Source organism: Rattus norvegicus, chromosome 2, assembly GCF_036323735.1.
Source record: "Rattus norvegicus strain BN/NHsdMcwi chromosome 2, GRCr8, whole genome shotgun sequence".
NCBI classification, from domain to species: Eukaryota; Metazoa; Chordata; class Mammalia; order Rodentia; family Muridae; genus Rattus; species Rattus norvegicus.
In genome coordinates, this window is record NC_086020.1 from 237022538 (window position 1) to 237048925 (window position 26388).

The 26388-nt window shown below is 41.0% G+C and overlaps 1 protein-coding gene and 1 long non-coding RNA gene across 8 annotated transcripts in view; both read left to right on the plus strand.

The window, feature by feature from the left end:
• Positions 1–26388, plus strand: part of Col24a1 (collagen type XXIV alpha 1 chain) — a 257186-nt gene that overhangs the window by 149955 nt on the left and 80843 nt on the right. For all 7 annotated transcript variants that reach the window (XR_010064497.1, XR_010064498.1, XR_005501386.2 and 4 more), the window contains 6 exons: positions 4489–4542; positions 11415–11468; positions 14234–14287; positions 14655–14708; positions 15910–15963; positions 16350–16457. Coding sequence is in view for 3 of the 7 variants with exons in the window: in XM_039103871.2 (XP_038959799.1) it covers positions 4489–4542; positions 11415–11468; positions 14234–14287; positions 14655–14708; positions 15910–15963; positions 16350–16457 (378 nt within the window). In the remaining 4 variants the exon portion in view is untranslated. The remainder of the gene's footprint in view (positions 1–4488; positions 4543–11414; positions 11469–14233; positions 14288–14654; positions 14709–15909; positions 15964–16349; positions 16458–26388) is intronic.
• Positions 16468–18190, plus strand: LOC134485996 (uncharacterized). The gene is made up of 2 exons (XR_010064499.1): positions 16468–17807; positions 17900–18190. It is a non-coding gene; the product is annotated as an uncharacterized LOC134485996 (long non-coding RNA).

The following is a 26388-nucleotide window of genomic DNA, read 5'->3' on the forward strand; positions in this document are numbered from 1 at the left end:
TCGAGCTGATATGACAGTTGTAACCCCTCTCTCATCATGATTAATGTTTCTCTAGAACTCCTTTCGAAATGAAATGATGTGTAATGTGTAACTGTAGTAAGATGTGACAAAAATCATACAAGAAGCTTCCAGAACCTCTGTCGTCACTTCCTTTTGTGTGTGCAGAGTCACACATATCTTGCTCTCTTGTTATACTGCTGTAAGAGTCTTCAGTGTTTTATAATGCTAGACGTTTTCCTATCATCTAGCATCTTACCAGAATTGTATTTTCCTCTGAGCATCAAGAATTTCTGTGGCCGTCACCATGAAAGAGTAGAGAAATATTGACAAGGTGCATATACAAACATTCATGTATGATAATTACACAAATGACCACTCAGCTTACACATATAAGTATTTTTAATTGCTTTCATTCTGAATCATGATGTTAGCAACACTTTGATTTACCATATAAATATATCGTTTGGCTTAAATCTAAATAATTTGAAAAATTCGATGGATTACAGCTGAGGAGTCAGAAAAGGCCAGGGCGTGGGGGTTTCGGCTGGTGGTGGTTGTCACCTATGACAGTGTTTGCTCGTTCCTGTTTGAAATCTGCTGCCCCCTGCCTGTTGTCTTTCCTTATAGCATTGTTTTTGACAGCAGTCAGATCTAAACTGCCAGAGATCTGAAAGAAAGTAAATGACTGTCCTGCAAAAAGAGGTGTGTTTAGCCTGGTGCGTTAACCGAAGGCGTTCTCAGAGAACGCCTGTGTGTCTTCGTAATCATCGCGTTTCGGTCACTAGTCAGGGTTAGCCAGGCTTCTGCAGATTCTGACCATGGCCGTATTGCAGGCAAGGCTGAGCTCAACTCTATTCCTTTAATTTTTTTTTTAAATGAGGCTCACAGAAATAGAATCACTCATTATGTGTACTGCTGACCTCCCTTAGAATTCTATCTTCATTTTCTGCTTAGACAAACGGGGAATCTCCTCGATCCCATGAGAGGGACCAGGATCACTTTGCAACTGCCTTAGAGCACGCAAGTCCTGTGCACTCCTGGAAGGGCAAATCTGCCTTAAAAGATGTCACAGCGGGGACAGGAAGTGAGGAGCTCGCGATAACTGCTGAGGTTTCTGACATCTTTGCCGCTTTGACTCCCCCTTGAGTGAAATGAAATTTTAGGGAGGCAGGGAACATTTCTCTGGGAAAACCAAATAACCCCAAAGATTCCCATTATCTTCAAGAGTAACCTTACAGCCCCTAGTCCTTTAGACAGTGTCACAAAGGTCTGCAGCACAAAGGCATATTAGGTAGAGATCGGACAGCTTCTCTTGCATGCTCCGGAAAAACAGCACAACCTTGCTCTGATAGGCTAGCTATCCACAGCATATTCTATTCACCCTTGAAATGAAGAGTTAATAACATCTGTAAAATCATCCACCTTCTCTAAATCCCCACACACACACTCACACACACATATTCACACACTCACACACACTCTTATTCCTTCTCCCTCTCTTTCCCCTCCTCCTCCTTTTTCTCTTTTTCCGTAGAGATTGACCCAGGGCCTGAGTGATTGCTCTATCCCTGATCTATCTTAACCCCAAGAGCCCAGACTGTCAGAGTTACCAAAGCAAGTATTAAGTGAATCGAACAGTACACACGGTACTTGGATAATCCTGACAACCAGGAAGTGTTCTTGTCTATGGACCGACACTCTTCCCATCCACCGGTAGATCTGATCCAAAAGTCAAAATCAGAGACACCACAATCCAATGGCTTTGTGGAGTCACGGAGCCTGGGAGGCTGTATTTGATTTTCTAACCATGAAAACTATAACATTTCATACACTGTCAAGTTTTTGATGAGAGCATCCTTCCAGTCGATGCCAGGTGTGTATCGATCTCTCTGATCCGGTTTGTCTCTCTTTCGCCCTTTAATTCTTTCTAATGTTCCTTCACATAACTCGACATCCTATTATAACTTTGCTTAATTTTGACTATGTTTTCTCTGAGTAGTACTGTCTTGGAAATGGCTTCGTTTATTGAGAGCATCCATCTTGCCAGCCGTCACAGGCTTGCAGTTTGCCTGCTGTCTTCTTCTCACCAATTTTCTTTACGCCCAGCTGGTCCTGTTACTTAACGTGAACATAACCCAGTTGGATCTTGCATTTGGTTTGATAATCTCTAACTTTTAATTAGAGTATTTGGTCCATTTCTGTTTACTCTAATTCCCATGACTGGACTTAGGTCCACAATTTTATGCTTTGCTTTGTTGTTTTATATACAGGACCTTCTGTCTATAAATTATATCTTAAGTTACCTGTTGGCGTTTGATTTGCACTCCTCATTATTGACTTAAATAGTTATTCTAGGTCAGGATCAGTAAACTTTTTCCATAAAATGCCAGCAAGGGGACATTTATGTTGCAGAGTATGTATGTAAAAATGTACAGCCCATGGGACAATTTATTGACATGCTGTCTTTATGCTGTGGTTACTTTACATATTATATCCACGTGCACTATGAAACTTCATTGTAAGCAAAGCTTTTGTCTGAATATTAATAGAATTCCACTTGCTTTGATATAAGTTAGTTGTGTGCTTTGAGCCTGGTGTGAGGAGGTTGGCTCTCTATCCATCTTCTCGTTAGCCATTTCTAGTGATCTTCATTCCTTCTTGAGGGTTTGAATGGCCAAACACCATCATTTCCCTGGAGCCTATAACACATCTAAGTTTCTTTTAGGAGAGTCTGCTAATGGTCAATTATCTTTTGAATTGTAAAATATTTCTTCACCTTTAATCCTAAAGGCAGTTTTCAGTCTATATAAAACCCCAGGTGTCATTCAGCACCATAAAGCGGCCATTGTGAAAGAAGGGCCTTCAGGGAAAAATCTTCCTATATTTCTGTCATTATCTCCTGTGTAGAGTGATGCATGTCTTGTCTTGAGTTAGATGTCGTTGGTCAGACAACACTGGTTCTTCCACCTATTTTTATGTTTCAACTTTGGATAAATTAATTAACCTTTTTGAGCATCAGCTTATCTACATTTAAAAATGAAGATCTGAGTGGGGGGAACGGAAGAGATGGGTCAGGGGTTCTGAGAGCATCCTGCCCTTCCAGAGGATCCGAGTTCGACTACAGGCACCCACACAAGGAGGCTCACGACTTTCTGTGATTCAGCTCAGAGGGATCAGATGCCCTCTACTCGTCTCCACAAGTACCTCCATATTCAAGTTACACATGCACGTGGGTGCGCACACACACACACACACACACACACACACACACACACACAGATGATGATGATGACGACGACGACGATGATGATGATGATAAAAAGAGGAAAAATTTATCTTTCATGGCTATAAATAACCACAGAGCCTTTGTTATTCTGTGGTCATTTGTTCCCATAATTCCTGAGTCGAAGCCATGAAGCAGTCAGCTCTGCCACGGAGTCATATATCATTAATATCATTAATAACATCTGAAAAGCCTTAAGCAGAATTTCTACTTTAGGCCAATTTGTGCTTTTTCCTCTTAATCCCCAATAAAAATTGAGAACATGGAAATTGAGTCCTTGCTTTGCAAAATGACCTCTGTGCAGACTCCACAGTGTTGATGGAAATACTAAGTTGGTTCTGTGTCCAAACATGCCTGACAGAGCAAACTGAGCAGGCACCACTCAAAGGCCTTCACTTCCATCACTCATTTCGGTTAGCACAGCAGGCAGAGTGAGGCCTCCATATTGATCCTGTCTATTGATTTAGGAGCCTGGAGTGAATGAAGAACCTGGGAATTTCGGAACAGAGCTTAAGCCACAATACGGAAATGAATGTAATTTTAAAACAGAAAAAGGACAGTTTTGTTTCCGCTTACATAGAACTAAAATATACCCCATCAATTCCATGTCTAACATATGCCCAAAGTAATGGAAACCCACGACTCGGATATGACAACCCATGCTCACAGTAGCATGGACAATAGCTGAAAGCTAGAGCAACATAAGTGACCTCTGACAGATGAATGAACTAAATGTCGTTTACACATCCATGGGAATATTCTCCCAGCTTTGAAAGGCTTCTTTGACACAGGCTACAAGGAAGAACCCTGCTGACATTCTACCCAGCAAATAAGGCAGACACACAAGAGAACGGGTAGCCTACGATCTCACTTACGACAATTACCTAGACAGTCAAATTCATGCAGACAGATGTAGCTACATGGAAAATGGCAGCAGGAATAAGAGAATTATTGTCAGGGTTTCAACTGGGAAGATGAAAAGGTTCTGGAGATGAGTGGTGCCCGTGGTTGATGAACATTGTGGATCTATTTAATGCTACAGGATTACATTCTTAATGATGAAGTGCTCATGATAAATTTTATGTACAAAAAGAAAAAAACGAGGAATATGTAGAAAAAGGCCACAAGCAAAGGCAGGTGTGTAAACTAGCTAAAACGTTTCTGGATGTGCTGCTTTTCTACAAATCTCTCATTTGTTTGTCAAGGGCTTACAAGGACTCCCCGGCAGCTCAGGAGACATGGGGCCTGCCGGAGAACCAGTAAGTTTCTTTGTGTCCTTCTAATTGTGGCTTTCCTGTGAGGTCCATTTACTTTCTGTGACTGTGTCTGCAGTGCTGAAGGTGGCTTGCTTTGGACAGTACTGACCCTATATAGCAAGACAAAGTCTACAGAATGGGTGTTTACTGCATCAGTTCTGCAGGATACCTACAAACAAACAGGCATGCATACAGACAGACCAACATTCATAAATACATGTGTGTATGTGTGCATCTGTGTGTGTGTGCATGCATGTGTGTGTGCATGCATGTGTGTGTGCGCGTGCGTGCGTGTGTGCTTGTGTCAATGCATGCACGTGTGTGAATGCGTGCACATGTGTATGAGTATGTGTGTGTGCATGTTTGTTATTATAGTTTTTGTTGTTTTTGTGGTTCCATGTATTCAAATTTGGTGCTCTTCTCTGTGGCTGTTAAAAGGGCCATATTTCTGTTTTTTTAAAAAAAGAAAACTTTTAGTGACACTCAGAAATGCTCTTTCCGGGTGGCCTGTCGTTCTTATAATTAGTACATTGCCACACACAGTCAGCAGCTCTATAATGAGAGCCATGTAGTGAAGCCAGGCTTTGTATCTGATTGGCTTAAATATGTACGTATGATAGAAAAGCTGTTATGTCAACAGTGCAAAGGACATGTGCCACGATTCCATAGCTGTGATTCAGTTCTGGAGCTTCAGTGGAAAGTGCGCTGTGCAAAGGGAGAACTCAAGGCGCATTCCTTCCTCGCAGCTTAACCCTTACTGCCAGTAAGATCATTCTTTATGGTAGCCGTGTCAGATGTCAGATGCCGTAATGTGCTTCTGAGATCCGTAACACAATACAATCTTTTCAGCCACCGGGTTGATATCATCGCCAGTTGACACAAGGTTTGCAGGTGGCCTTTGAGTAATTAATTCAGTTGGTAACAAGTGGAAAAGTTTACCGAAGAGTAAAAGGTTCACACTTAACCTATGGCATAAGCTCATGGAACCATGCCCGATACCCATCTAAGATGCGGCGTGAACTTTGCAAGCCTCTGTTTTGCTTTCTGTTTTGTGTGCCTCAACCTGCTTCTCACTGAAGTTTATTTGACCTGAAATAGTACAGTGCAGTTTTGCACAGCTTAGTTAATTCTCGGAAAACCCCACGAGCCAGAGACCATTTCTTTACCTTTGCGTTCTCTTTTCCTGGGACAATGCCCAGCAAACTCCATTGGCTCAATGTGCGTTGGTTAAACTGAGTAAACAAAGATTCAGGTACCCAAAGCTGTCATGGACACAGTAAGTAACACTGGACTGTGGAACAGGCATGAAGACCAATGGGATTTTATTAGATAAGTGTGTCAGTCGAGCCATGGTCACAGTGGAGACAAAAATCTTAGGATTTAAATAAGACTTAATACTTTATATTGATGCAAGAAAACACTTCTTAGTAAAATGACTTAATAGTGCTTAAAATGTCAATGTGAAGGTCCCAGGCCACAGAACTGGCAAATGACATATAAACCAATTTATGATGGATTAATAGATTGAGTGTCATATCTTTGAACTAATACTTCAATCAGAGAAATGGAGGAAATTGGTAAAATAAGCACAAAAATGAAATGTATTTTGAATTTCAACAATAATGTAATCAGAACTGCAACCTTTGTAGAGCCAAAATTCCAAACGTTTTTCTCCACGATAAGGCAAGCATTGCTATTAAATGGTAACCATTGAATCAGATTCGGTCAACAATTATTCGCTCAGAATCTGCTCTCAGTGGTTAACGACAAGCATGAAGTTTCCAGTCTAGTGATAGAATGAGTTACTGACTAAGTAATTACATGTAAAAATAGATAATTATGAACTGAGAATTCCAGAAAGTACAGTCAGAACTCAGTCCCCCTGGGGGAGCAGTTCCGCGCTCAGTGGTAGTCCATGGGTGCTCAAAACCCTTGTATAAAATGGAATAGTGCCCTCTCATCACCTATTCATTTCTCCTGGGTACTTTAATCATCTCTGGGCTATCTATAGTGCTTAATAAAATAGAAACCCACGTAAATAATGGCTATAGTATACTGTTTAAGGAACACCGTGGAGGAGAAAAACGTGCAGGTACACGTTTCATGTAGACATTTTCAAAGATCTTTTTCTTTCTTCCCTTTTCTGTATTTGATTAAATCCAGGAGTACAGAACAGATAGAGGAGACTATGTAGGAATTCAGACTTAGAGGATCTATGATAAATAAGCTGTCAAGAAAGCTTCCATGAGCAGAACAATGTGGTCTGACAGGAAAGTTCTAGTTGTTTGAGCCAAGATGAGGAGAATTTGTTCCAGAACTAGAGGACAGGCAACATGGCTATGACAGTTGGACAGAAAGCAGGTACAACACAGGAACAGAAAGGAACATACTGAGCACACACACACGGCTCTATGGCCCCCATCCCACTTATCTTAAGGAGTTGGTGGAAGGAACAGTGATCAGATTATTGTCTTAGAAATATTATCGAGCAGCATAGATGGAGGAGTCGAGAGTCAAGGTCCAAGTAAGATGCAGCCAAAAGTCTGATAAGCAGACAAGAAAGAAAGAAGGGAGAGAAAGATTCCAAAGGTATTTTAAAGAGCAGTGGGAGAGACCGAGCCTGTTTGCAAGCGTCATGCCCGAGTGTCTGGTTCTTGCATTGAATATCGCTTATTGGAGCAGGAAGACAATTGAAACCCTGGGCTGGAGAAGTGGTGATTACACGCTGAGTAAGGACTATGAGGTGCCCTTGAGAAACATTGCATTGTCTACTGGATTCAGACCAGAGGAACGCACTAAAGTGATAAGTATGAGACTTGGGCTGGAGCTGGCTCAGAAGCTAAGAGCACTTGCTGTTCTTGAAGAAGACCCACGTTTGCTTCCCAGAAACCAGAAACCATGTGGTGGTCCGCAACCACCTGTAACTCCTGCTGCAGGGCATCTCATGCCCTCTTCTGGCTTCAGTGGGCACCAGATAGACATCTGGTTCGTGTATATACATGTGAGCAAACACTCACAAACATGTGGACATCGTTGCCTGGAGACAGCAGAGATGAGAGAGAAGAAAATGTCTTTCAAAAGACATAATAGGACCAGCAAGATGGCTAAGTGCCTAGCTTGCTAAACCTGGCCACCTCAGTCTGATTATGGGGAAATTCATAGTAGAATTCTCCTGTGTGTTACTGCCTGACTTCCGTCTGTGCTTTGTGACAAGCCACACACACACACACACACACACACACACACACACACACACACACACACTACAATAAGTAAACAAATATAAAAGCGTAATGAGAGTTGAGCTCACTCTCAGTGGGTGTTCCTTTTATTCTACGGAATAGGATAATATGCCAAAGAATGTGAGCATGAAGGATGGGCTCTGTAGACAGAATAGTCTGAGGAAGTCAGAAACAAAGAGCAAAGGAGACCTGGGAGCTTCCAACTCAATGTCACTGTAAAGTGAGGCAGACGGTCACAGAGAAGATGTCCGGTACCGCCCAGTGGTGCTGGTGGGTTAAAGCTGGAGGGACACCAGTATTGTGCCGAAGGAACCTGGCTTGTTTGGAGATTTGCATTCCTGCTCCACTCCTCGGAGACCTTCTGTTTGGTTCCTTGCTGTTCTTCTTCAGCATTTGCATTTCACTCTCTGTTCTGTTGGGTCCTGATCCCAGTGACCTTCTCCAAAGACTTTTGTAGTCGTTGAAGGCTGAAGCTAAGTTTTACAATTTTCAATGTTTGTAGAAAAGAACAGGAACACCAAACATAAGGGCTAAAATAAATGAGGAGACTCAAAACACATAAATTGGAAGTTTCAGACTTACCTCAGTATGCAGGAATGAATGTAAGAGGCAGGCTATAGCTGGCGATCCCGTCACTGTTTTACAGATCGAGTGTCCCTAAAACAGCCACACTGTATGACTCATTCAAGCCGTGACCATGGCAATGTGGGGCAGCCGAGACAAAGACCACATGACTCACAAACCCCTGAGTACTAGCTGACCCTCCAAGGAAAGTTTAGTGCCCATTAACCCGTGACCTCGTCAGGTCGTTCAGACCCTCTCTTATTCTCTGTAGCCTTTGCTTAATCCCATGGTGGTGAGCGAGTGTGGGACAAGGACTATTGCAAATGCCATGCAAATGCCCAGGAACTGGGACATTTCACATAAAGTACATTTCTAATACATGCCTGGAAATAAACCAAACCGTCATTCAGTAACATAATGCACATCCTTTCGGAATGCGCATAAAACGTGTGGCAAGATAAACCATAATACAGGCTAAAATGTGCATCATAACCAATTTCAGAGAATAAATATAATAATAAACATAATACAATGTCTGCTTATAGACCATAGCAGAATTAAGTTAAAAACTAAAACTAAAAACACGGTAAAAAAAAATCCTCAAAATTTCAAAATATTGAAAAACACACTTCTATAATAATATACTGATAATAATGAAACTTCCTGCTGGCAACATGGCCTGGCAGGTAGAGGGGCACAAGATTAAAGACCTTAGTTCAGTCCCTGGAGCCCAGAATGGAAGGAGAGAACCAACTTCTAATTGTTCTCTAGCCTCTACACTGTGCTGCACATATACCTATAAACACACGCAAATGTACACATGTACACACATGCACACGCACGACAACATAATGCTAGGACTCAGGAGAAAAAATCAATATCGTGGCCAAATTATAGTAGAAGTACCGCCTGAAAAATTGTGAATTCAAAGGAAATTTCCAACATAAATTTTAAAGGGGCAGGAGAGATGGAGCAGGTCCCTTGCCCTTCCAGAGGACCTGAGTTAACTCCCAAGGTCCACAATGCAGTTCACGACTGTCTGCAGCTCCAGACTCAGGAAATCCAATATCCTCACAGAGACATGCGTACAGGCAAAACACCAGTGCGTGTGAAATAGAAATTAAAGAATTGTTCTTCTTATTTTAAAAAGAAATATTAGAAAGAAAAAATGGTTTCAAATAGTCTAAACTTCCACTTAGAAAGGAGAGAAGATTGGATATAGAGTAAGCATGATAAAGTGCATAGTAGACATAAAAGCCAAAAACTAATTCAAAATATCAACTAACCCAAAAGCAGATAAAATTTCTCAATCTAGGGGCTGGGGATTTAGCTCAGTGGTAGAGCGCTTACCTAGGAAGCGCAAGGCCCTGGGTTCGGTCCCCAGCTCCAAAAAAAGAACCAAAAAAAAAAATTTCTCAATCTTTGGGCAAAGTAATCAAGAGACTAGTAAGAAAACACAAACTACTTATATCAGAAATTAGAGAGAAGCCATTTCTGCTGGTTGCACATACATTAAAAGGATGAATAGCTCATATGTCCACAAACTCTGTAACTTAGTCATTAGCCAGCTACTTAAAAGATTATTTTAACAGAGCTCACTTAAAGATGGATCATTTGCATATGTCTATGTAGGTTAACCATTTAACTTAATAGTCAATAACTTCACAAAGCAGAAAGCTCAGTCCTGGTGATCTCCTTGACCAAGTCTACCAAACATTTAGCAAGCACATGGCAGGAATTCTGTATAGCTTGAGTTGGGGAGCTTCTTCCTAACTCACTCCAAGAGGCCAGAATTACCTCAGGGTCAAAACCAGACACATATGTTACAGGGAAAGGAACGCACAGACCGATCTCACTTGGGAACATGAGTACAAAATCCCCAGCAGAATATTAGATCAATCCAACACCATTGCTTGTGCATCATAACCAAGTAGGATTTATTCCAGGTATGCAAGGAAGTTTAACATTCAAAAATCTATGTAATCCATCAACTTAATAGTCTAAAGAAGAAAATACAGTGTCATAAATACATCCAGAAAAATTATTCAACAAATTCCTATATCCACTCATGCTAAAAAATAAAATACAGACTCTCAACAAACTTGGAATAGGAGAGAAATCCCTAAGCCTTGTGAAGAAAACCTTATGAGAAAATAACCTTAAAGCCATAAAAGTGGATATAGTTCCTTACATTCATGCAACATAATATTATTTGGCAAACAAAAAAAGTAAAGAGCCATCAAATTAAAATATTTATAGATGAACCACAAGTGCATGATGCTGAATGAGGGAAGCCAAACTGAAAAGTTGTATACTATGGCATTCTGGGAAAGGCAAGACTATAGAAACGGAGGGGGAAAATACATATTTTTCCTTTAAAATATTTTGTTTGTCATGTATTTGCCAGGGTTCTTAAGAAGATATATGACTGTCATGCATATTAAATAAGGCACATTGTGAAAACCGTTAGCACATGTTCTAGTTCCATTCTGTGACTGTGGTAGGTATTCTGACCAAAATCATCATAGGGAAGAAAGGGTACATTTCACCTTACAGACTGCAGTCTATCGCTGAGGGAAGTCAGGGCAGGACCTGGAAGCAGAAACCATGGAGGCATGCTGTTTGCTGTATCCATTGCAGCTTTATGCTCAGCCTGCTTTCTTATAAAGCCATGGACCACCTACCTAGGGAATGCTGTCGCCCACAGTGGGCTGAGCTCTCTCATATCAACTAATGATCAAGCCTTCCGCAAATATGCCCACAGCTAGAAATAACTAGGACAGTGCAATATTTGGTAATCATTAGGTATTTAATAAATGTTTGGTAAATAGATGAGTGAATTGGGGGATAAAAGTGTCACAGTAACCCTTGCTCTATAGCTATTTTGAGTACAAGCCTAGTTTAGCATCATTCATGAAGCAACACAGATGAATCAACCAAAATTAAAATTTTCTTTATATGAAGAGCAAATAGGCCAGTCAGATATTATTAATTAAAACGAAGTTGAGACATGATGTTTATTAGAAGAGTAAACTTTGATTCTCATATTTTCAATTTATTTGCATATAGGGGCCGCGAGGACTGCCTGGTGATGCTGGACTTCCTGGAGAGATGGGTGTGGAGGTAACATTTTGTGATTCATTCAAAATTTTGCATCAATGTGTTTTATAAAACCAGGTGAATTGAATAGTTAAGTATATGTCTGGGGGAATGATTTTATAGAATTTTCTTCTATGTCTTGAAAATAAAACCTGAAACTACATAAAAGGCAGAACTAATCCATCAATGTGCAGAGATAATTTCACACACACACACAAAGTTCTCCTCTAAGAATCGGTTCACTGAAACGATGGAACAAAATGTGAATGAAGATTTCCCTTCACTGGTGACAGCTGACTTGATGGGTCTTCACTCTAAGAGCTGACATCCTTTAGAGAATGGGGAATTCTGACATCGCCCTATTTACTCTACCATTTGGAATAATAAACCATGTCTGTTATACTTATGAAATTCAACCACTTCATTTCTGTTTCTGACTTTAGTAGTAAAAACATACATTCCCCCACTTCCCTGGCATCTACCTACCTGTATGTCTGTCTGTATGTCTGTCTGTCTGTCTGTCTACCTATCTCTATCTCTATATCATTTCTCAGTTCATGTGAAACCGCCCTTCCACCTCCTCTGCTTTGCTGACTGGATACTAATGTCACTATAAAAGCTGTAACTCATGCCTCTCTTCTTTAAGCACCCATTGACATCTTGATAGCCTTTGATGTGTCTATCCACCTAGGTAGCCCATAACCATCTCATGTGCAAACTCTATGCACCCCTGTTCTTCTTTTTCTATATACAAAGCCCATTATTTTCCTGTTCTTCCATTTTCGTGAGCAGAAAAGGTCTCATGATGCTCAACACACTAAGATCTGACCAAAAGATAGCACTTATGACCACCAGTACTGTGCCACACCCCAAGCCTGAAAAAAACACACTGAAATCACACCTCACACCTTGAATTTTTAAGAGAGTGATAAGAGTCTGTGGTGATAAGGATGTGAAAGGCCAACCGGGAAAGGAAATAACACTCAAAATGTACATAAGAAATACTCAAGTTAATAAAAAAAAAAAAAGGATGTGAAAGGCCCTTGGAGATCTGAGGAAAATACAGAGGCTTCACAATGGTTGGAGGGCAGCAGAAAAGAGAGCACCATTAGCAAATAACAGATGAGATGTGCCTCTTGCTGTGGCAGAGTGATCAAGGACCCCCACTGTGATGACACTTGACCTCTGAGGCGTGCTTGGTCTGCTAGAAGCATTTGTATGTTCTGCTGCTTCTATAGGTCTGCACAGTTTCTTGAGGCAGGTACAGTTATCTCCCTCATTTTACAGAGGAAGAAACTGAGGCATGAAACTACCAAAGAGCACTAGATCGTATCAATATCAATCTAGATCCAGACCCAGGTACTTGGCCTCCACATTCTCAGTTATAGAGATAAACACCAAGGAATCCAAACACAAAAGTCTGGTTTCCTCTTATGGTGGGAGCAGAGTTTTATTATCTGCCCATCTTGTCCATTGTGTGTGCACTTCTTGTCTTTGTTTTATTTTGAAAAACAGTGAATGTGGATTTGCAGTGGTTTATAAAAAAGAAAAACTGAACCCCTTCCATCTAAAACACTATTAAATTGTACAATCATTACTTTAATCTTTTTTTTTTTGGTTCTTTTTTTCGGAGCTGGGGACCGAACCCAGGGCCTTGCGCTTCCTAGGCAAGCGCTCTACCACTGAGCTAAATCCCCAACCCCATTACTTTAATCTTTAATGATTATAAGAAGAGTCTCATCTACGCGTTAAAAATATTGCGGAATTTCTGAAAGGAAATTTAAAGCAGAGTAGAGGAGAAGTTGGGTGTTAAAGAAGGAACCCAGCTCCACTCCCAGCGGTAGAACTGTTGGAAGTTGTTAGCTGCAGAGAGAAAGTGAGAATTTCCTGGAAGATGATAGCCGTTGATTAGTTGACCGCTCACCTGTAGAAGACCACATATTCAAAAATATCTGGGCTGAACTAATTGGTCTTGAAGGATTCTTTTACTAAATGACACAAAATTGGACAGGCAGGGGACATGAATCAGGGAAGATTTGGGAGAGATGGCAATGATTTGATGGCACATATACAAAGTTCTCAAGGAGTTAACAAGAGTTAATAAAAGGAATGGAAGAATGGAGTGAATAAAGACTGGGGAGAGGCACACAGCACACAGGAGACACAAACAAAACACAACGAAACTCCACTTATGCTTCTGGGAGACAGAAGGAATACAGCAGCAGCTGTTGGAGCCTGGGACCTTGGAAGAGACAAAGATTGCAAGAAGTTGTGTTTTCAAGGACAAAATAAATCTCCCCAGAAACACTAGACTCACCATGAAAACAGACCAGAAAAATAATTCAGTACATCGACGTTCTGGTGTGACAACTTTATCCTTCATTTATTTGATGTATTTTATTTTAAAAATATGAAAAAAACATTCATTGATCCTAAGGAAGTTGGTTTGGATGGGGGGCACAGGACGAAGGGAAGTGATGGATAAAGTAAGAGAAAGATTCTTAAGTGGGAAACTGGAGGCCGCAGGAAGTAGATTATTCCATATCGTCTAGGGTCTCAATGATGAAAGTTTGGGGGAAAATAGTCTTAATTGTTCTTGTTTCAAGCAAAGCTGTTTCTGATATTTGACTATTAAGGAATCCTAGAATGTATGTGTCTTACGCATTGAAGTTTTTGTGGAGGCAGCTCAAACCCTCTTCTGCACACAGACTCACCTTTGTGCTGAAGCTCAAATCACTTTCTTACGGGTTGGTACAGCCCTTGTAACTCATCAAATCATCCCCTTTTAGGGACCTCCGGGCACTGAGGGCGACTCTGGCCTGCAAGGTGAACCAGGTGCTAAGGTAACCAACCTTTCTAAAGTGTAAGCGGGAGGGGTATCTCTAACTTAACACCCATACTTTCCCCAGATTGACCAACCCTGGAGGTGGGCAAGGTGGAGACCGTGTCTCACTGTGCAGCCTGGGCTGTGCTGGAGCTCACTATGTAGAGCAGGCTGGCCTGAAGCTCAAAGAGAGCCACCATGTCCAAGTGCTGGGAGTAAAGGTGTGAGCCACCATGCCCGGTGACAAACGCCATCTTGAAGGCTGATAAAAGCTGATTGTCAGGAGAGCAGAAAGTGCTTACAATGCTGACTCTTACGATCTGCACTCTGTGGTCAGAAGAGCAACTTGAGTGAAGGAGAGCTTAGCCTTCCCGTTGTCTCTTCAGGGAGATGTTGGACCTACCGGCAGCGAGGGAGCCACTGGGGAGCCAGGGCCGCGAGTGAGTACCTACAGTACCAGGCTTAACGCACCAACCCGCGCTCAAAACGTAACCACCCTAATCGCACCCAAAAGTAGTGTAATGAGCCTTTCAAATGCACTATGAAATGTTTCCTGACTTTACAAACTACACACTAAACCCCGTTTACATTCTAAGTTAGGCATTTGGAATGTTAAGTGACTTTTCTCAAAACCAGGTGTGCTCTAAGGAGCTTTGCCAAAAACGCACGGCCACGTGGTTATTACTGGGCGATGCATGAGGGATACAAATCAATGATCAACATTCAGGGTGTCGTCTAACCTAACGGACAGATGAGAGCTTGAAATGTAATCTGTGTCTAAAAACCATCCCAGGACCCTCTGAAGCTAATGAGATGCAAGGAAGTGTTTATGACTTGATAGACCAGAAAAGTTGTAATAATATAGACCGGCTTTAAGCCACGGTAAATTAGCCCTTTTTCCCCCTAAAATAACAACGTTCAAGATAATTTTTCACTAAGAAGATAAAGTATGAAGATTTTTTTTTGCATCTGGTTTATTGTTTTGTGTTTTCCTCTTATAGGCTGGGGATTAGAAATCACCTTAAGACAAGGATCATAAATGAGAGTGATGGGGTCTGTTAATTAGTACTAGTTAACCCACTTTAACTTAATTACAAGGAGAGCAACACTGCCTTAATGGCTTCATAAGCTATGGTCTCTGCTTTTGCAAGTTCTGTATCTAAAAGGCAGCTTGTGGGTATGCCTTGGCCATAGTCCTCGCCTCTCTGAAGGGAGAAAGTCCAGAAACTGGAAGTCTAGTAAAGGCTCATGAGTGAGTTTGGTTGCATTAACCCACGTAAGTTCACTATAGCAAGGAGCTGCGTTTCTTACCATGGCAGTGTTTACATTCCCTGGTCTCAGAGGCACGGTCTAGCTAGATTAATTTCCAATCTCCAGATGAATGTGTTACCTTTAATTATCTAATATGCATTAGTGTTCTAGAAGCATACTGCATCTGAATTTGCAACAGCGACTATCTTAGGCATTGCAGGAGCTCCTCCAGGAACCTTCAGTCATGCTTGTTACACTGCCAAGTCCTCTTTACAGATCATGTTAAAGGAGAAACTAGCTACTTCCTACACCTACTAGGTGCAAACTGCAAATCAAGATCAATGATGACCAAAATCTTAATCTGACTTTGTCTGCTACAAAATAAAATAGGGAGAACCAGGAGCTCCTGGAGAAGAAGGTCTCCAAGGAAAAGATGGATTAAAGGTAAACTGTATGTATGGTTGTATGTATGCATGTATGTATGTATGTATGCATGTATGTATTTTTGAGATGATGTTTTGTATCCTAGGCTAGTCTTAAACTAATAATATGTCCTGAGAATGACTGAAACTTTGGGCCCTCCTGCATCTATCCCCTAAATTCTGGGGTTACAGATTTTATTCAGTGCCACAGATCAACCCCAAGGCATCGAATATACTATCATACTAGCAACTGAGCTATGTCCTAGCCCTAAACCATAATTTTAAGTAGAATATTTAAAATATCAGGCTTAATTACTTTTGTGTGTCAAATAAAAATATACTTTGTACATGACATATTTATTTCACTACATTTTTAAGAGTAAACGAATGTCTTTCCTTGGGTTCCAGGGAGCTCCAGGAGGAAGCGGACTTCCTGGAGAGGATGGAGAAAAAGGAGAGATGGGCTTACCAGGAACAGCAGGGCCGGTGGGGAGACCAGGTCAGATGGGCCCTCCAGTAAGTACTGCTGGTTCACTTAATTTGTGCTACCTATAAGTAAACCCACACACACATGCACCACACACACATGCACACACATGTGCACATGTGTACACACACATATACATCACACGCACGCATACCCATGTGCACACACACATGCACATTCACCATACACACATGCACACACACAAAAACAAATACACCAAAAACACATGCACACCTATGTGTACACACATAGGCACACACACAGACACACAGACACACACACACACACACACACACACACACACAGAGGCACACATAGGAGTCAGGCATGGGCCCAGGCGCTGGCATGCACAATTTGACCTTCTTTTATGTGTGCGTGGTAACTGGAGATGTTGAACTGAGCCTTGACTGGGTGATAAAGCCAGACTGTGAGTCTTCCTCGGATGCAAAGGGGGGAAAGTCACCTTTTCATAAACTGTTGAACTTCTGTCCTAAAGCTTTTGCTGAGGAAAGTGTTCTGCTGTCTCAGACTTCATTTGTGTAAATATTCTGCTTCTTTGATCATGAATCCCATTTTCTTTTAGAATAGCACCCTAGTCCCCAGATGAAGATTCTTTGTAAGCATGGTGCAGTGCCAATAATTGCTCCTGAATTACAAAGGAAATTTAAAACGTCGGTGAACAAATGTTCTCACCTCCAGGCAAATGTGAGCTGCAGATAAGTGAGAGCAGTCTCTCTGTTTAAACTCTCAGGATATGTGTGACACTGTTCCACGTGCAGTGTTCCTGTCTTCAGGGTGGTTGTTAGATTAAAGTTTTATTGTTACCTCTGGCCTGATACTTTTAGGCATAGAGAGTTACTCTATTTCTACTTCTCTAAGTTTTACTGACCTTAGAGTTTGTTCATTCCTTGGTAGAAGAGTCCTTCTGGTTCCACTAAAGAACAAAATTTCCCTCTCCTCCATGCCCTGGCAATCTTCAGCCTTGTAAAGAATCAGTGTTCACTTTGGGCTGTGGACGTCTTCTCCTTGGAAGATAATTCTTGAGCAGCACATTCCTGCCTTTCATCTCCTCAGCATTCTTCTGGGCTTCTGTATTTGCACACGAGGCCTCTGCAAAGACTGAGGAACTAGCCCTGGGTGACCTCACCAGGCAGGAAGAGTGGGAACACAGCAGTGATTTATCAAGTTGGTGACTGTTAGGCGTTTTCGCTGTGTGTCTCTTCACTGGCATCTGATGTCCAAATCAATGTCATATTGGTGGTGTAATCTCTGCCCTGGTCAGCTCAGCTGATTTTGCCTCACAGAGATGAAGGAGCTGTCTTGAGAAGCAAAATAAGCACCACATTTGAAGCTGTAACTGGCTCTCTCATTACTCGCAGGTATCTTCCACTGCAGCTCCTTTTGCAACAATGAAAACAATTATAATATAATTGATGTAATTGATTTAACATGCATTCTCCCCAAATAACAGGGGACTGCACCAGCATATTTCAACTGGCATCTAAAGAATGAGCATAAAGAGGCTGGAGAGATGGCTCGGCAGTTAATAGCTCGGCTGTCCTTGCAGAGAACCTGTGCGTGGTTCCCAGCACCCCCATGGACGCTAACAATCATCTTCTGTAACTCCAGTCCTAGGGAGTTCCATGTTCTCTTGTGACCTCTGCATGTGCCAGGCGTGCACCTGATGTGCATGCATGTTTGCAACACACACTTACATACACAAATTAACTAACTAATTAAAGAAAGTGTGGATAAAGCAAAACCATCATTGTGTTTGAGCCTTGGCAGGTGAAGACTGTCCCGTCCAGTTTTACCACCATGGTAAATTGCCTATTTCTGCCCTGATATCTCAACACAGCACACATGCCTAATGCCTTAGAGATCCTCCCTGAGAATAAGCAACGTGAACTTACTGGCCTCCCCTCACAGATTCCTCCTAAGGTTCTGTGTATGTTATATTTCCTCCTTTCACCAGGAAAAAGAAATCAGACTGACAATACTGTAGCAGATGCCAGAGCTGACAGCAGTTCCTTTATTCTGTGATCCAAGCATCCCTAAACCTCACGAAAATAGTCAGTTTGGGTTCTAAGTGTTACCTTCCTGGGATTCTTGATAGGTTTTATTATGTTTAGGGAATTGGTTTTTCCATGAGGATTAGGGCTCTACCTGTAAAAGAAGCAAAGTGGCCAGTGCCAAGAAATTGTGATTCTGCATAATTCTTGATAAATGGATGTTTTTCATGGTCAGGTATGTAACTTAGGGGTAAAGCATGCGTCTAGCATGCAAAGGTGGGTTTTATCTCCAGCACGTGTGCACACACACTCATCTATTATATAATTATGTGTGTGTATACGTGTATGTGTGTGTGTATGTGCATGTGCATATGAGTACCTCATACCTATACTTCAGCAAGAACTTTTTTTTTTATTAACTTGAGTATTTCTTATATACATTTCGAGTGTTATTCCCTTTCCCGGTTTCCGGGCAAACATTCCCCTCCCCCCTCCCCTTCCTTATGGGTGTTCCCCTTCCCACCCTCCCCCATTGCCGCCCTCCCCCCAACAGTCTAGTTCACTGGGGGTTCAGTCTTAGCAGGACCCAGGGCTTCCCCTTCCACTGGTGCTCTTACTAGGATATTCATTGCTACCTATGAGGTCAGAGTCTAGGGTCAGTCCATGTATAGTCTTTAGGTAGTGGCTTAGTCCCTGGAAGCTCTGGTTGCTTGGCATTGTTGTACATATGGGGTCTCCAGCCCCTTCAAGCTCTTCCAGTTCTTTCTCTGAGCAAGGACTTTTAAAACAAGTAGCTTGAACCCAGAGTGAAGGAAAATGGTCTAAGTGCACACAGCATCCTTGGGGACTCTGAGGATGCTGCCACATGACAGCTGGCGATGGGGAGAGGAGAGATGGAGCAGAGGCTCCAAACAAAGCATGGAAAATGATAAACACAGACTCCATCTGCTTCCTGGTGCCTCCCAGGACCAATACTGCCCAGTGCACAACTTCGTTACTTTTTTCTTTCTCTCCCTCTCTCTCTTTTTCAGCAACAACACATGTGCGTTTCTTTTTTATTCTTTTTTTGTTGTTGTTCTCTTTGGAATTTTAAATGCCTTTCAGATTATAAACTCAATAAAAATACCATGGCATTTTTTTCTCAAAAGAATTTTATGATCCAAGGAACTATTGCTTAATCAGGCAGCCTGATGGTGGTTTTATTTTGCGCTTTTAAAATTGATCCTCGGGCCATGTCACAAAGATGCTGCCTCAATTTTTACAAAATAAACAAAGAAAAGGGTGAAAGAAAAGACTTTTTTTTTCAAGAAAAGAAGCCCTTCATTCTGGAAGAGTGGGGGTGAGGTGAGTGTTGAAGGAGGGAGTGTACAGGAAAGCATCAATTGACAAAATCAAAATCCAAGGAAAATGTGCATATTTTATGCATGAATTCTACTCAGAAATGTTCACTTGCCCGAGTGTACATCTCCTCTAGTAAAGAACATCTGTCTAACTTATGGTCGGCCGTCCACATCAGAAGATCTACTGCAATGGCATCTCATCTCTAAACACATGTGCAGCACTCCAAAGTAGGGCGTATTAAAATGAGATTATTTTGTTTTATTCCTTTAGTGAAAACTCCAGTCAGACCTACTGAAATACGCTTTTGTTTGTTTGTTTGTTTGTTTGTTTGGTCTGTTTAAGGTAGAGTGAGAGTTTCCTTGGTAACCCTGGGGATATTTTGATTGGGAATTTGGGGTTGGTGACATTAAATGACATTTGGGAATAAAAACATACCTAAATCCTGTCACCTGGGTATATTCTGTGACTGTCCTGCTAAGGTTTCGTTCCATCGTAAGCATCAGAGATACAGAAGTCCTACCCTGCGCACTGTTTTCAAACTTCCGGTTGCCACCGAAGGACTACATCCCTGGGCAAGCCAGTCTCTGGTCTTGCACTTCGTATATCCGCTGCATCGAGCGACAGGCTGAGACTCCTGTAGATGTCCCCAACACATCTGTTGACTTAACATGGCTCTGCTCCTGATACTCCTGCCTCCATCAGAAAGGGCGCATCTACTTAACCTGTAGCTTCTCTGTGGATTTTCTTCAGAAGAGAAGGCTCCATGGCATTAAAACGGCATTCATTGGGGCTGGAGAGCTGGCTCACCAGTGAGGAGCACAGCTACTCTGGCAGAAGACTGAAGTTCAGTTCCTATGTCTGGAAGCTTACAGGACCTGTAACTGCAGCTCCAGGGGATCTGGCCCCTTGGACTTCAGCAGATGTCTGGACTCACATGCATGAACCTACACAGAGACACATAGGAAGCAACGTTCACTTTTATTTAGCATTTTAAAATTTTTATTCAGCCCTTCAGAGCATGATTCTATAAAATACACATGTCCAGATAGCTTCTGGTACTTTCTATGATTCTATAACTCTGCTAAGAACTGGGCATATAGAGTGGAAACTAAGAATAGTGAAGTCCATAGTCACACACTGTAGTCAATAGATGAGAATAAACACAATGGTCTAAGTAAATTAATAGCAAAAAAATGTCAAGTTTAAAAATATAAATGACTAGTGTCTTGAATGAAAATAACAGATTAAGGGCAGGAAAAATAATTAGTTAAGGGTGGTGTTCTAATCATTTCTGTTGCTATAATAAAATGCCCTAGCTAAAACCAACTTAAGAGAGAAATGGGACTATTTTAGCTCATAATTCTAGGTTATTTCATGAGGGAAATCAAGGTCTTAGTCACATCCACAGTTAAGAGCAGAGCGATTAAACTCATGGATCATAGATTGATTGATTGATTGATTGATTGATGGTTAATTGCTTGATGTGCTCAGCTGTTTTCTCATTATTATACAGTTCAGGGCCACATGGCTAGGGGATGTGCTACCCACAGTGGGCTGTGCCTTACCATGTCAATTAAGGCCAATAAGATAATACCACATAGACATGCCCATGGGCTAACATGAGCTAGACAATTCTTCAACTGATTCTCACTTACCGGATGATTCTAAATTTTGGAAAGTTGAGCATGAAGACTAATCATCAAGACAGAAAACATAACATGCTGGGTTATGCTGGTAATACCTTCTTTGAATAATGGTGACTGAGCTTAGATCCATTCCAAGAACTAAAGGAAAATCCTTTATGGTTGATGGAGCAGCAAACGCAGTGGCGTGTAAGTGAGTCGGCTGGGCACCTTTAGGCCCAGAAAGCAACACAGCACAATGATTAGTCAGAGGTTGGTTTGGTTTTTTTGTTTGTTTGTGTGTGTGTGTGTGTGTGTGTGTGTGTGTGTGTGTGTGTGTTAAATTTGAAGAAATTGGTAGGAAACAGAACATGTAGGACTTTTAAAGGCATAGTAAGGGATGCAGATTTGATTCAGAGAGTGGAGGGGATAGTGAAAGGATTCAGGCAGAAGAATAGTCTTTGGTGAGAACTTCTGCTTTGTTTAACATTTTCTAATACCAAGAGTTTTCAAAGGATAAGCTTAGATAAACAATATGCATTTGGATGAGAAATCATGTGATGCACCAGGCAAGTCCATTAAGGAAATAGTGATCTTTTCAAAGAAGTATGCTGGAGCATCAATCTACTTGTGTGCATAAAATTAAGTGGGTCACTGTTCACTCAACAGATTAATTCATAGAAGCTCTAAAGCTCCAACTTTAAAAGCCTTGGAGGAAAGTGTGGCAGCAGAGGGTAGGGGCATAAATCTTTGTGGCCTTAAAATAGGCAGAGACATCTTAGGTAAAGCTTAAAAAAAGACCATGGACAGTGACAAAAAGATAATGGAGTCCACTACAAATAAGAGTGCTGTACATTTTTAATGTACATAAATCCCATACAATGAAGAAACTTGTTAAAAAGACAATCTATGGGATACAGCCCTTCTGAAAGCAAAGTAACTGCTCCCATAAAACTCAAGACACTCAAGACTGAATCTCAACCTGGCCTCTTTTCTCACTACACAAAATCAAGATGCCTTCTGTGTCTGCTCAACATATATTAACTATAGAAAGGAGATAAGCATAGGATGGCCTGCAGGTAAGAACATTTGCTGCACAAGCGTGAGGACCTGAGCTTGAATAACCTTTTACAAAGCTTCAACTCCAAACCTGGGAGAGGATGGGGGCAGAAGGACCTCTGGAGCTTGATGAACATCAGACTAAGTTCAGACGGAGGGAGGAGTCAGTTAATTCTCCCCGACGCCTTCTCTCTCCTCCTTGTGGAGAAGACCTCTGCTCACTGCTTCTATGTCTTAGTCGCATGCCTCTCCTTCTAGTGATATCCTTAAAGACTGACTTTGTACATTTTTGAAAAGGAGAATAGAACAGTTCCCTCAAGACATTCTCTCATTAGGCTTTAGTTAGAATAGGCAAAGTTCTGGTATAAAATAGGCAAGAGAGAAACTTACTTTAATAATTTCTATAGTGTTGCCTGATTGCAATGGAGACAGGAGGACAAGGAGAGACCAGGTTTGGAGTGGGAGGGGGGAATTTGAGAGTTGAATTTGAGTACATAAAATTTGAGAAGCTTGTTAGAAATTCAAGAAGAGATCTCACAAGGTAGGGGGATGGTGGCAGACATGGTTTAGGGATTATGAGAATTCCGGTGGTATTTAACAACATGGGGCATGAGGAGATCACCTGGGAGGATAAAAGAGAAGAGGTCTCTCCAGTATTAAAATGCTGGATAGAGGAGGAGACATCTTGATTTAAGACGTAAGTGGAAACTAGGGAAGCATGTTGCAATGAAAATAAAGGGTTTAGAAAGATTTAAGTACAAAAAAAATTGTTTCAAACAAAAAATCCATCAGATTTCACTTTCCAGAGGTTGGTTGCAGTGGTGGAATCAGAAGCTCAACTGAAGAGAGATGAGAGATTAGATCAGTGAAGAGAGGAATAGGCACAACTATCTAGCAAAAAAAAAAGAGTTTTGCTAGAAAGAGAGTAAGCTAGAAAAATGGTTCTGGAAAACTTCAGAAGTAAATGAATGTCTGATAAAGGGAGGAATGAAGGTAGGGAAGGAGGAAGGGACAGGGGAGGGAGAGACAGAGGGACTGAGGGACAGAGGAAGGGAAAGGGAAGGAAAAAAGGATGGATGGAGGAAGGGAAGGAAGGAGGGAAGGAGGGAGGAAAGGAGGGAAGGAGGGAGGAAAGGAAGGAAATGGAGGGAGAAAGAAAAAGGGAAGAAACACATAGGCTTGAGGATTCTCTCACATAGCTTTAAACCTGTATGGGTGGAGTTAGGAATGGTGCATTCAGGAGAAATGTTGATAGTGCACTTAGCCTGGACACTTTCAGAAGGAGGGGTCATGGGTAAGTGAATGATCAAGAACATAAGGTAGGCATGGCCTCACTCGGGGAATAGACCCTTATTTCTCTGACAGAGAAGGAAGCAGATGTGTGTAAGCAGCATGTGTAGAAAAGTTTGGGAAGAGAACGTCAACTCCTAATTTGATGCTACAGTATCTTAATGGGCTGTGAGACAAGACTAATAACTTTGAAATGGGGCGAGAAAAGGTTTGAAAACAGAGATGAAGGTGCAATCTATCTTCAAAGAAATGCCTCAGTCATAGACACTGTCATCCTTGTCAACACTTTCACTTTAATCATGCATTGCAGACCCACAAATTGTAAGTACTTCTGTAAACAAGTGGTGCCTAAGAAGAATTGGTTGTTGACAGGTGGGGGTCGCACATATCAGTGAGCACACATATTAAATTTGCTTCATCTAAAAATATTGATAACACCTAAAAGTTTGTTGAATTTCCTCATACCAAAACTGTATTTTGTTAAGCCAAAAGTTTAACATTTTAAAATATTATACATGTGAGTCACAAAGAAATAAAAATAAAAAATAAATCTGAGTCACATATTTTACAAAATTTAATACAGGAATACAGTCACTCCAACAGATAAAGCAAAACACATTTATTAAAACTTTATATTAACATTTTCACTATTATACTTGGTTGGAAAATGCCTAAGTAATGAGCTAAGGTTGACATTTCTCCTTTATTCTTAATATTAATAATAATATTTACATATAATAAATAGAAATCTTGCATAAAGAGATAGTCTATAAATTATAATTAGTAAGCGTTCATCATGATGTGAAATGAAATATTAATATACAAAAATGGCTCCTTTGTTTCTTTAACAAAATCAAAGAATTTTATTACAATCAGCAACAAAAATAAGCTCCTTGGATTATGGCTTAACAGTGTATTTGTAAAATTTTGTAGATATTTATAATTTGAGAAAAATATAACCTAAATAAATCCTAAGAGACCTGAGTATATGGACAGATGTATAACATTCAAGACCAGGAAGACTTACTATTGTGAAAACATTTCTAAGTCAGTTTACATTTAATTCAATCTCAGTCAAAAGTCCCTACAGGATGTTTTTATGGAACTTGACTGATGAAAATTAACTCAAAATTTGTACTGACAATTAGAGATCACGTGAATATTACGATAGTTTTAAAGAACAGCCTGGGGATGCCTGGACAGGGAAGCCAATGGGATGACTTGACCTACATTAACCAGGTTATGGTTAACTTCATATGGCTCATAGATGACAATAAAAAAAGTACCCTAGAATCAGTCTGAGTCAATTTTGAAATGTTTGATCATTTTATTATGCATTATTTGTTAATGAGGAAAAATCACTATACAGTAAATTGTAGTGTAAAAATTGATTATCCACATATGAAAAAAATCACACACATACATACACACACAGAGAGAGACACACACACACACATAGACACACACACACACACACACAGAGAGAGAGAGAGAGAGAGAGAGAGAGAGAGAGAGAGAGAGTTTGTTTATAAGTATAAACTAGTTTTGTTCAAGGAGAAAAAAACTTAAAAACTCTGGTCATAGTCATACCCAGATTTACTTATTGTAACGTTATTAAGGAGAAGGAAGACTAGCTGCTAGGGAACAAGGTTAAACTGTGGTTTGGCCATAATGTGGAATCCTGTAGCAGTTACAACAGGATTAGAAAGGTGAAAGGGTTAAAGATGTGGTGGATAATGGCAAAAGCAAGAAGAGTGGCATATTGTGTGAGGAGCAGGAGGAATGCTCTAAGAGTCTGAAGAAATAAGTGGGAATATCAGAGCATTTCAGACAATGATTGCACCCCTCCCCTCTTGTGAAAGGGGATATTGTCTTCACCTCTTATTCTGTATCATGGGCTTTTGTTGGGTTTTGATTTTCTTTATATCTGTTTAAGTGCTCAAAATATGCTTAAAGGGCAGAACTTAGTGAAAACTAACTTTACTGGGACCTTCATTCTAAGCCAGTATTATTCAAATTTTTATATGCACTGTAATCACACCAGGTCTCAGTAACTCTTCCAAGAGTTTTTATTAGGTTTTCCTTTTATTTGAGGAATAAACAAATGCCTTCTTTTTAAATAAATTAAGTTATGTATGAGCACATGAGAATGTATGCGTTTGTGTGGGACTATGCATATGGATGCCCACAGAGGACAGAGGGCTTGCATCTGCCTGGAACTGGAGTTAGGTAATGAATCATGTGTGCCACTTGTGGTCTTCTGCAAGAGCAGTGATCATTCTTAATGACTGACTCAAATCTCTCACCCCAGAGTCATTTAGTAAATTAAACAATTTGTCATTCCCTGTGTGGCGATTAAGTGCCCAAACTGGACAAGTCGGGCAATTCGAACTCTTGCAGGCTAATCACCTTCTTGTGGAAAAGTTGCTTGTCTGCAGGGAAAAGTCCTCCGAGTGGTTGCAGCTACCGTTTCTACCTCTGAAGGCAGCTGTGATGCAGCAATAGGACATGGCTGCTTTGGACTCAGAGACTGAGACTAGAACAGCATTTGCTGGGAACTGTAGGGTGTGAGTCACTTCCTCGGGGATCTGTTTATTCATTCAGCAAATATTTATCAAGAGCCTGCATAGCAGGGC